Source organism: Cygnus olor, chromosome 19, assembly GCF_009769625.2.
Source record: "Cygnus olor isolate bCygOlo1 chromosome 19, bCygOlo1.pri.v2, whole genome shotgun sequence".
Taxonomy (NCBI): domain Eukaryota; kingdom Metazoa; phylum Chordata; class Aves; order Anseriformes; family Anatidae; genus Cygnus; species Cygnus olor.
Window position 1 is genome coordinate 9,318,780 of NC_049187.1, and position 11,196 is coordinate 9,329,975.

At 52.4% G+C, this 11,196-nt stretch overlaps 1 protein-coding gene across 7 annotated transcripts in view; it reads left to right on the top strand.

The window, feature by feature from the left end:
- NACC2 (NACC family member 2) overlaps positions 1–8,699 on the top strand; it is a 52,372-nt gene extending 43,673 nt beyond the window's left edge. For all 7 annotated transcript variants that reach the window (XM_040531183.1, XM_040531186.1, XM_040531185.1 and 4 more), the window contains 3 exons: positions 1,347–1,452; positions 1,755–1,852; positions 4,111–8,699. In XM_040531183.1, the coding sequence (XP_040387117.1) occupies positions 1,347–1,452; positions 1,755–1,852; positions 4,111–4,610 (704 nt within the window). In that variant the 3' untranslated portion in view covers positions 4,611–8,699. The remainder of the gene's footprint in view (positions 1–1,346; positions 1,453–1,754; positions 1,853–4,110) is intronic.
- Positions 8,700–11,196: the final 2,497 nt, after the last annotated feature.

Below are 11,196 nucleotides of genomic sequence, written 5' to 3' on the forward strand. Positions count from 1 at the left end.
GAAGTTACCCTTGGTAGGGTCTGGCATTCTCTCTGGCTCACGTGTTAAAATACTGCTACTGGGGGCAGAAAGGCGCCGCGGCTAAGTGCTGTCCCCACTCCGGGGGGGCCGGACCCAGGGCTCGTGTAAACTCTCCGTTCTGAGCATTTTCCTTTGTCTCGGATTTTTCGTGCCATAACTGATTCTGCAAGCTTCAGCAGCTTTCTCTGAGAGGGTCTTAAACCAGCCTTGCAATGATCACGGTAAATCCGACGGGCAGATGCAGTGTGCGGAGCTGCTCTGTAACCCGCACTGGTGCTCGCTTGCCTTCTGCAAGCTTTTTTCCACGAAGGTCGGGCTCCAGCACCCCCGGGCTCAGCGGGCACACTGCCCCATGCAGCAGCAGAACCGGGGCCCCCCAGCCGGGGGTGCTGCCTTCCCCCAGCACAGCCACCCCCCCCCCCCCACGGCTCTGCCTTCATCCCGGAGATTAAGGACAATAATCTGAAGGCTGTGCTGGAAATCCAGGAGGTAATTTTATTCCTCCGGTAGAAGTTTTTATATCTCGAGAGCATAGGGTGTACTGGATCCTGCTATCGCCCGTTATTTAACCCTAATTAAAAGCAAGCCCCAGCCCCAAGCCCCAGTTCCCCCCTGCCCGCGGGGCGGTGTGCTCCTGGGCACTCGGTAGGGAAGGGGAAGGAAGCTGCAGGGTCTGCTGCCAAACCTCTGCACGGGTAAAGCCGCTTTGGCAGGGCTCCTCCAGCTGCCGGAGAACATCCTTAAAGCCCGTGTGTTTCAAAGTCAGCAGTTCTGTGCATTAGAAGCAAAAATTCCCAGCTCACCAGAAGTATCAAGAGGTTACGGGCTGGGGTTTTTGGAAACGGTTAGATCTGTAGCTTAATGAGCGCTGCTTTCTGTGCTCGGTGGGTTTTTTTGTTTTCAGTTTAGTTGTGTTCTTCGATCTTTCACTGGAGAAAAGAAAATGCCAAACGGTTTGGGGTTTTCTTCCTTCAGAAAGAATAGATAATCTGGTTGTATATATAGAATCACAGGATAAAGCCTTGTCCTGTGTGCCTTTGGAAAAAAAAAAAAAAGAGAGAGAGAGAGAAAAATTCCACTCATTTGACTTCCACAGACCTCCTTCCTGCATGGCTGAAACTGGGAATGCCACTACCTGGCTCTTGCGAAGACCCCGAGGGGCTGTGGTAGCGACCCCGCCAGGCTTGCCCAGGCCCCTGCTGGCTGCACGCTCCCTTCTGGGCTGTGTCAGGACTGTGACCGAGCAGCAAAGCAGAAATCCCAGGTCGAAGGCAGCCCCTGTCAGCAGCACGAGGACTTAACTTTGAATTCTCCCTCTCTTCCAGGCTCAGGTGTTTACATCACGCGGGGGCAGCTGATGAATTGCCACTTATGTGCCGGTGTCAAACACAAGGTCCTCCTGAGACGTCTTCTGGCCACGTTCTTTGATCGGTATGTCCTCTCGCAGCCCGTGCTCCCTCGAGGGATTCAGTTTATTTTCTGGTGGTTTAACTACGTTAGCAGATGATGTGTGAGCACGCCATCCTCTGTGCATGCCACGCTCATTTCTCTGCTGTTTCTCAGCAATGCCTGAGCCTCGACACCAGGTTTTCCAATTCTGTGCCTTAAAATCTTGTAGCTTGGTGCCCCCTGCACAATCTAAGTAGAAGAGGCCGGTGTCTTTGTGCGGGGCTTCGGACGGCTGCTGGGCCCGGAGTCCCCAGTGTAAGGATCTTCCTTTGCCTTTCTTGCAGGAACACCCTTGCCAATAGCTGCGGAACTGGAATCCGGTCCTCCACCAGCGACCCTAGCAGGAAGCCCCTGGACAGCAGGGTCCTTAATGCAGTGAAATGTAAGGAGAGAGGTTTACTGCTGCTGTGTTGGAACAGCATGCCGGGAGCAAAGCCGAAACCTCAGCAGGGAAGGCCCTCTTTGTTGCGTTATAGGGCGAACTTATATGGTGAAATTAGGTTACAGGGAAATTAATTTTTCATGTCATTTTTTGGGTCTGATTTTTTTTTGTTGTTTGGCAGTATCTGAACAGAAAGCATTATTGCTACTTAACTGTTTTGCTACGTTTCAAGACCAAAATTTCCCAGTTAATTATTGGGTGCTCTAGGAAGGAAATCAAAATCAAGCTTTTGGCATCAAGCGGAGCTTGATACTGCAGGACCAGGTCTCCGTGCCCTGGCTTTTATTGCCCTGGGGCTCAGGCTCACATTCAAGTTCATCCGAGTGCGGGGATCTGCCCAGCATGCTGATTTGCAGGAGCAGAGTGTGCAGCTTGAATCCAGCCCCAACCTGCCCTCGGTGCAGCCCTGGGTGCTGCTCCTGGCCCAGCTGTGCCCCGGCCATGCTTCAGTGCCCTGAGCTTCTGCTGCTGTTGGTCTTGAGCAATAAAGGGGTCCCTGGCTGGAGGCGTCCTCTGGCTGCTCTGGCCAATGTAGCATGGGATAAGCTGCTCTCACCATCTGACTGGCAATGTTTCTTTGGTTTTACATTTTTTTTTCTTGAATATGCTTTATAGACTTTTTTTTAAATGATTGAAGGGAGCCCTGCTGCAATTAATTTCCTCTTTAAAAGATTGCGTAAAGCAGCAGTAGCTTTTGTTTTTAACATTTGAACCCCAAACAAAGCCCTGCATCGTGCCGCGTGGCTCAGCAGGTCTGTCCGTAGAGCAGCTGGGCTGCCTTAGAGCTGGGGCCCGAAAGGTTCAGCTGTTCAAAACGAGCACCCCTTTCCCTGTCCTGCAGGTAAGGTCCCCGTGTTTCACGGCTTACACCGCACTCTGACTTTGGAGCCAGTGTGGGGTACCTGACGGATTGCCCTTCACTTGGCGAGCTTGTGCCCAGCAGCCAGTGCTGATAAAAGAAAGTTGGGTTACTTGCACCAGGGTGGTTCCGTTATCTGCGGCAGAAACCCGTGGTTAAAGGTGACCACTGAGCTCCCCCTGCGTGCCGGGGCGCTGCCGACACGGCGCCAGCTGGAGCCGGAGCAGCGCGGTGCTGCGGGCAGCGCTGACGGTCGGCACAGCGGAGCCCATCCAGCGTGTGCTTGATATATGGTGGAAAGCAAATGTTCTCTCACCCTCGCTGGATTCTGGATAGTAAATCTTTATGTAAATATTGTGCTGGAAAATGAAACTCTAAGCTTTTTTTTTTTTTGAGAGAGAGATTTGGAAGATAAATCTTTTTCTCTCCCTGATTGTTGCTGTGCTGCTGAACTCCAGGGGCCTTCCAGCCACCCTCTGAGACCTGCTGCACGTGGAGGAAAGGGATAAACCAGCAGATGTTCACTACATGGAGAGAAAATCACTAGGCAGTGCTGTTGGCGCTTGCCCATAGCCTGTGCGTGGAGCTCTCCGAGAGCCCCCCGGCAGCCCGGGCAGGCAGCGTTTCAGCCAAGCTGTGCTCCCTGTTGAGGCTCGCAGGTCATTTTGGAGGTTGGAAAAGGCTTCGTTGTCCAGTGACAGCGCCTGCAGCACGCTGTTGTGTGCAGGGCGTAAGATGATTTCTTGAGTTTTAGAAGTAGCCAGTGCACAAGCTGCAGCTGGTGGCTGTTTGTGAAGGCAGCGCTTGGATCTTGCTCCACAGTGTCAGGAGCCTGACCCACACGGAGAGCAGGGCTGCCCGAGGTGCTGCAGGGCTTGGCTAGGGAAAGTCCTGTCCTGTCCCCACGCACATGGTGGCATGCTGAAGCTCACCCCTTCCCATTAGCCATGCACTGCTGTGGTCCTCAGAGCCATCGATGAGTTTTTAAGAGCCTCCATTGCCCTCTTGTGCACCCAATTCTCCTCTGGCCTTTCCCTGCTGGCGGCTGGGGCCGGTGGTCAGGAGCTTTGTGATGCCAGGGCTCTCCAGGTCCCCAGGGAGCGCTTGGTCTTTCTCCACCCCACCTCCTCCAGTCCCTTTGGGGTTTCTGTGCCTTCCCACTGCATCCCGTCCCAGCTGTCCCTGGAGCTGAGGAGTCCTTTTCTGCGGGTCCGAGCTCCTCCGCCCGGGAGCACCCGCCGGCGATCGGTGCGTGTCCAGGTCGGGCGAGGCTGCAGTCGCTCGGCCTCATGGTGTTGCTTCTCTGACTCCTCAGCTCTGTGTATCCCTGTCTTTGCAGTGTATTGTCAGAATTTTGCCCCGAGCTTTAAGGAAAGCGAGATGAATGTTATAGCGGCCGATATGTGCACCAACGCCCGCCGGGTCCGCAAGCGCTGGCTCCCGAAGATTAAGTCCATGCTGCCGGAGGGGATGGAGATGTACCGCACGGTCATGGGCTCCACCACAAACAGTGTCCCCCTGGATCCCGAATTCCAGCCCAACTCTGCTCAGGTCTTTGAGCAGCGAATCTATGCAGAAAGGAGGAGCGATTCAGGAACTATAGTAGCTCTGAGAACTAACACGGTGAACGTAGATCTAAGCAATGGATCCAGCCAGTCCTTTGAACAGAGCGAGGATGCCGAAGGGGCTGGCTCTGTTATACAAGAGGCAGCTGCCACAGATGCTATGGCATCGGATACCCAAAGCACTCCGCAACCTTTTGAACAAGGTTCTGGCTCCTCCAGCCGGCCCGAAACTCCGGTGAGAAGACAAGATGGTACTTACGGAGGGACTTTATAAAGAGAGCAAACGTTTTGTGACCTATAAGGGATCTGTAATACTAAAGCTGCTTGCATGCATTACTAATACAAAACAAAAATGTGATCAAGCCACTTACCTACTGAACTGCTACTGTTGCCTGAAAAAAATGTGATTTTTATTCTGCTTGTATTTAAAATTTATGAAGGAAATAATCGCATTCGTTATACTGTAAACGACTAGGTCTGTGGCGACCTACTTAAAAAAAGAAAAAACTATTGGGCTCCTTTTTTGATATTCCTGAGGTTAGTCTATAAGATTGTAGCTTTTTCCTTTTTTTTTTCCTTTTTTTTTTTTTTTTTAAGAAGGGGAGGAGAAAAGCTAGACACCCCCCCAACCACCCCCGCCATCACCACCCCATCCATTACTCAGCTCAGAAGTAAAGCCATCGTTAACCTTTTCCTTGAAAAGAGAGTTTCACCGTCGCTTCACAGGAAAGCAAGATGTGTTAGGGTACGAGTGGTTTGACTGGCAAGGATTTTCTCTCGCGGAACGGCTCTAGCCAAGTGGCACAGGGTGGGGGAAATTGTTCAACGCTTCTGTCGGTGGAAGGTCGGCGAAGGACCCGGCGCAGGGAGCGGGGGCTGCCCCCGCGTCCAGGCGTGCGTGCAGGGAGGATGCGTGGGCTGCAGGCTGAGCCCTGCCCTTTTTCCTTTGGTGTTGTTTCTCGATGCGGCTGGGTTCTGGGTTTCGTTCCTCTCGCTCTCCCGCCCCGAGCGGCTTCTTGTCTGCTTCTCCTTGCTCGGCGCCCCATGGGGGGGCTGCCAAAGCCGCGTCCTTTGGTGGCTGCCGTAGGCTGGGACCTTGCTGGGGCCAGCAGTCTGCTCTTCCGTCTTTAGCCGCAGTGTATTGGGTACAAAAAGGGTCGTTTTGTGTATTTTTTTTTTTTTTAATTAGCTTTGTGCCCCTCCATGAAGTGGTCACTGGGAGGAGGAGGCGTTTCGCCTCTGGCTCGTCCTCCAGACAGGCCCTCCTGGGAAGAAGCCCTGTGTGATTTATCCGCCTGCTTGTGGTTCAGAGCTGCTGTCCCCGGGCTGGGCTGCCTGCGGATACCCAGCTGGGCGAGGACAGATCCACGAGAGCACCCAGCCATGCTGCGGGGCATCCCCCGAGGGCTCTCGTTCCATCGTCCCCAAAGCCACGGCTCGGTGCAGCCTTGCTGCCCGGCCCCATACACCCCAGCTTGGGATGGGGAAATACGGGGTGCCTGTGGGCACCAGGCTCGTGCGTGATGATGCTGAGGATGGGGGCAGCCATGTGAAAGCCAAGTATGGCTTTTTTTTTTATTATTATTTTTTTTTTTTTACTGTGACTAACAGGCCTGCTTTAAAGGTATTTACAGTTTGTCCTGTAATAAGTGTGGATCTCTGAACAAGTGCACAAATAGTCACTTTTGAAGGCTCCTGTGGCTGTGTTCTTCTTTTCTTTCCTGCTTTGGTTCCTGAATCCAGACAGCGCTTTGCTCAGGGTTTTCTTCCGTCTTTGTGTTTGAGTTAGGGAAGGGGAGGGGTGAGAGGCTGACCCAGCCTTTGGCCGCGTGTTTTGTTTTCTTCGATACTTGAAGCTGTTTTTTTGCATCGTGATAACGAAGCTGTCCGGCACTTCGTGCGTTCCACTGCTCTTTGCCCTCAGACAAATGAACGCCGGGCTCCTCTCTGCCTCCCCCTCGCCCCGCGGTGTGGCCGGGCTCGGGGGGCAGCCGGTGCCCCCGGCCCCGCGTGCGGAGCCGGGCGCGATGCCGCAGGGCCACGGGACCGGCACAGCCCGGGCCTTGTTTGCACTTTACCCACGTCAAACGAAACGCCCGCGGCCGTGGGCAGCGGGTGGGCAGCGGGAAGGGTTCTCCTCCCCTTCGGCACTTTGGGGCTCCCGGGCGGCTCAAGGTGTCCTGGACCAAACCAGCTCCCAGACGGGCGTCCCCGGGGGACAGCGGCAGCAGTACTTGAATGGCTTAGGACAGAGAATCTGAAGAGAGTCGAGTTGCACAGTGAAAATATATATTTTTATACCTAGCACAACTTCCTGTATATTTTTGGGGTTCTTTCTTTCATTTTTTCTTTCTTTCTTTTTTTTTTCCTTTTTTTTTTTTTTTTGATTTGGGTTTGTTTGTTTTATTAATTATTATTATTAGGAAGGCAAACTTCTAAAATGTGAAGGGCGTTGGGTTTTTCCTTATCTGGTAGATGAGGGCAAGCATTTTGCACTAATGTTTCCTGTGTGTGGAGGATTAATGATATGTTTGAAAATGTTATATGGATAATGATTGTATTCTTCCGAAAAACAAAACAAAAAAAGTAACCCCTTTAAAATACTGAATGTAACATGAGAACAGAGCAGTCCATCGATTGTATGCGGCTTTCCTGAGTGCCTTAGAATTTTTTGATCATTTTTTTCCAAGGAAAACAAATTAAGAAAATCAGATCATAACCGACTCCTTCCTCCTCTTTGTTTACGACACTATATTAAATTATAGAACTTGGGGCTGCTTTATAATGTGAATAGGAAACTGCATTCATCTAGGTCTGATAGTGTAAAATCGAAGCATCAGTATTTATGGTATGTCTGCACCTTTATTCCTATGCTTGACTATTAGCAATATTACATGTATATTATATATCTAAAGTTATACCAAGCACCTTTAAAGAAATTGCAGCGTGAGCGTACGAGCTCCGCGCAGCCGCCGTGGCGCGTGGCCGCCGGCCCCCGTCCCCCCCGTGGCACCGGGTCTCCCCGTGCCGTCCCTGTGCCGCCGCTTGCTGAAGGGCTGCATGGCCTTCGGCCTCGCCGCCACGCTCCTCATGCTTCGGCTGATGCTTGGGGACGGTGCCCGCGGTGGCGGTGGCTCCGGTGCTGGTGGGCACGGGGGCGATGACGGCGGGGCAGGGCCGGCTCGTGGGGTGCCTGGGATGGGGGTCCCGTGGTCGTGGGGCTCGCCGCGCACCGCTTCACGCCTCCGAGCGCCGCATCGCGGGCGTGGTGCTCTGCGAAGGACTGGCGGCGCCTGTCCTCGGCCGCTTTACTGCTAAGGTTTTGTTCGATTGCTTATTTTTATGGAAATAACTCGCTGCGAGTGGAGAAGGGTGTATGGCCCATTAACCAACTGAAAACTAAGAGACAAGCCCTGTTTGCCTCTGCCGGCAGTAAATCCTAAACACAAAATTGAGAGTTCATAGCTGTCTTGGGCTCCAACTGCTGTTTCAAAGTGTTCCTGCTGTATAAATTTGTCATTTTGTCAGCGAGCAAGCTGCAAACGTGCGTATTACCCTGCCCGAGACAGCCGGGGCTTGCTGTAAGGTGGCTCTCAAAATGAGGGAGTTTTGTAGAAAACAAGCAGAAAGTGCCCCAACAGCCGACAAACTGGATCCGCGAAGTCGAGCGCGCTCGAATTGGAAAAACCTTCAAGTGTTCTGACGAGTTTCTTCCACTGTAAGCGTTTTGCACACCATTGTGATTTTTATGTCAAAATAAAAGCCAAAACTTGCAATACTATTTTTAGCAGACAAAAAAATAAATAAATAAATAAATAAACAACTAAGTATAAATGTATAAAATATTTTTGACTTGAACATTTGGATGGCACTTGATTCAAATAGAACATTAATCCTTTGGACAGGATGTTTGGGAAAAAGGACTTAAAAGTACAAGGTTGTTTTTAAAGCGTCTTCATAGGGTATTAAGTAGTACTGTAATTCATGACTGTTAAAAATACTTTCTGTGCTGTAAGAAAAATCTCACAGTACCACTGAATTATGTTTCTCAACTGTCTCAGCCACGAAAGATGCTAGCTTTTTTTTTTTATCGTGCATTATTCACTAGTATTTATGTGCTCTTACTCTGTATAGTTAAGACTGTTATTTTGTAGCCATGGCTGACACGATATATCAGTAACTAAAAAAAAGAAAAAGGATTAAGGACCCCCCCCCAGTTGAAACTGTGCTCATAGCTGTTTTCATATGATGAAAAATCCATTAAAAAAAAAAAAAACAAACAACAAAAACGTGATCATTAATTGTAAAACGCTTTGTAAAATTCACATTTACAAAATAATAAAGTAAATTACAATTAAAAGCCTTTCTTCGCTCTGTTTTCTCTCTTTTCTGGAGGTCACTAATCGGCGACGGATGTTACCAGTGCTGCAGGTAGGGGATGCCCGGTGCAGGGGCGATGCCCTAAATGCCTTGTACCGATGAGGAGGGTGCTGGCAGAGCATCCCATGGCCCTGGGACGGGTCCCTGGGGCACGATGCAACAGGTTTCTGGGGACTCAGGGGCAGCACGGGCTCCCCACGAGCTGCAGGACCCCCAGCTGGGTGTGACGGGGGGAGAAGGGACCAGGCTCGGCTTTGGGGTGTGGATGTGGAAGAGCACCACGCGATGCCACCTCTGTCACTCGAGCGGTTCTCCCAGCATTTGGGGTTTCAGAGGGTCCTCCCCGCACTTCACCTGGCTGGGCTGGCGGGTCTTCTGGCTTTGGGTTTGACACCCCCCCAACACACATCACACACTCCCCCTCGGCCGCTCTCTCTTTGGTTGTTGTGCTTTAAATCCCACCCACAGCCCCGCAGCCGGATCCGGCCCTTTGTCAGGCTCAAGGGCTGGGGTCGAGAAGGATGCAGTGTCAGCCAGAACACGAGGCCCCTTTCATCTGCTGAGCACTTGGTGCCTGCTCGTAAAGGAAGAAGACATTCGGCAGGCTCGAGGTAAAATGGGGTGGCACAGGGTGGGGGCAATGCACAAAACACCCTGGTGCACGGGGTCCCTGCTGAGCAGGGTGCTGGGGTGTCTGGGTGCCGTGGTACCCAGCGTGGGCACGGAGGATGCTTCGGCACAGCGGCCTGAGCATCGGGACGGGCAAGGAAAGTGCAGCTGGGGGCGAGCTGAGACCCCCACGCCAGCGAGGTGACCGAGGCAGTGGGATGAGCAGCAGCGGAGTGGGTTGACGGGGAGGTAATTCTGCTCGCTGTCGTTTTTGTCTTTTTTTTTTTTTTTTTCCCCAACCAAATTGGCCATAAAATTGCTGAGAAGCTGCATTTCCTCTGCTTTGAGGAAAAAAAAAAAAAAGAAAAAAAAAGGTGCCCCAAACCACTTGCATTTGGGGTTTCATTTAATCTCATCTTACTGAAAGGAAAAACACAGAAACTTGGATGCTTGTGCGCAGCACATACCGCCGCGTTATATAAACCATTTCAAACTGATTTATTCTAAATGAGTTGTTATAATCAGAATTTTCCTTATGAGCAGCTTTCTTGCAAACGTCAGTATTTCAGAAAAAAACCATCATACGACTGCTCCAATATTTCAAACTGATTACTTATAAACACCATTTCTAAAATTAGGTCTTTGGTGTGCGGTATTGTCAGAGTGGGTGTATTATGATCTGCAGAGAGTATAAAAAGATAAATGAGTTATTTAACCAAGTAAACGACGTTGCTGTAGAAATGTGCAGAGGGAGAACGTGCGGGGGGAGGGCTGGCCCTGAAGCCAGGCAGCTCACATCCCCTGGCAGCTCCAGCTGGGGCAGAGCCGGGGCAAGAGGGGGGAGATCTGTTGGCACTAATGGCACTTGCTGCGGTTGTGAGGTGCCCCACACCCTCCTCCTGCCCCAGGATGGGGTTTTGGCAGTGCCGGGTGCACCCCGTTGGTAGTGCCGTGGGGCTATGGGAGCACCCAGACAGCCTTGGGTGCCACAGAGGGACCAAAGTGGGGTGGCACGGGGAGCTGGGGGGGGGGTCCGTGGCTGGTTCCCAGAGCTGGGGGCAGCGGGAGAAGAAACCCGCGGCTCTGCTCTCGGCTGCTACCCCTCCACCCGGAGAACAAACCGAGAGAAAGCTGCTCTGCTTGCAGCAGGCCCCGCTGGGCTGACGATTTGGGCTGCTTCTTGTTTTTTTGGAGTTAAGCTTCTCTTCTCCAGCTGCCCCGGCTCCTGACGGTGTGCGGCACTCGGGGCAGACGGCCCCGACCACGGCAGGCAGCGCAGGCCATGGCACACGGCGTTGGCTTTGCCATCGCTGCCCTCAGCTGCCAGGGAAAGAGGAGCGAGGAGGAGCTGAGCCTGGCCACAGCAAGGCCCAGCAGCACTAGAGCTGTTAAAGTCCTGCCTTTATCAGCTTCACAGGACGCTGTAAGTAGCATACGACCCCGACTGCGACACCTAGCCCGAAACAAACCCCGAAGAAGCGAGCCTGCCCCGGCTGCGTGGGGATGGTTTCGGATATGGCCCTGAATTTCCAACTCACCCAGGCCTGGCAGCGAGATCAGCCGGGGCCAAACCGCTCGGGACAGGCCCGGCCCCAAGGCTGCTGCCCCGGGGTGCGCACCCATGGGTGCTGGGGGTGCCCCCGCTGCCTCTCCGCAGCCTCACACATATGAAGGAAGGGCGAGATTTATGTCAGAGAGCAGCACCGAGCAGCTGCCATAAATCACGGCCGCGATCGCTGCCTGCATCAGCGGCTGAGGAACACTTCACGGCTTCTCTTATTTATATGCATCTTTTGCACCGAGCCATTTTATAATAGACTGTGAAGCAGCACTCCAGCGCCGGCGATGGCTGATATATATCGTGCAGGACA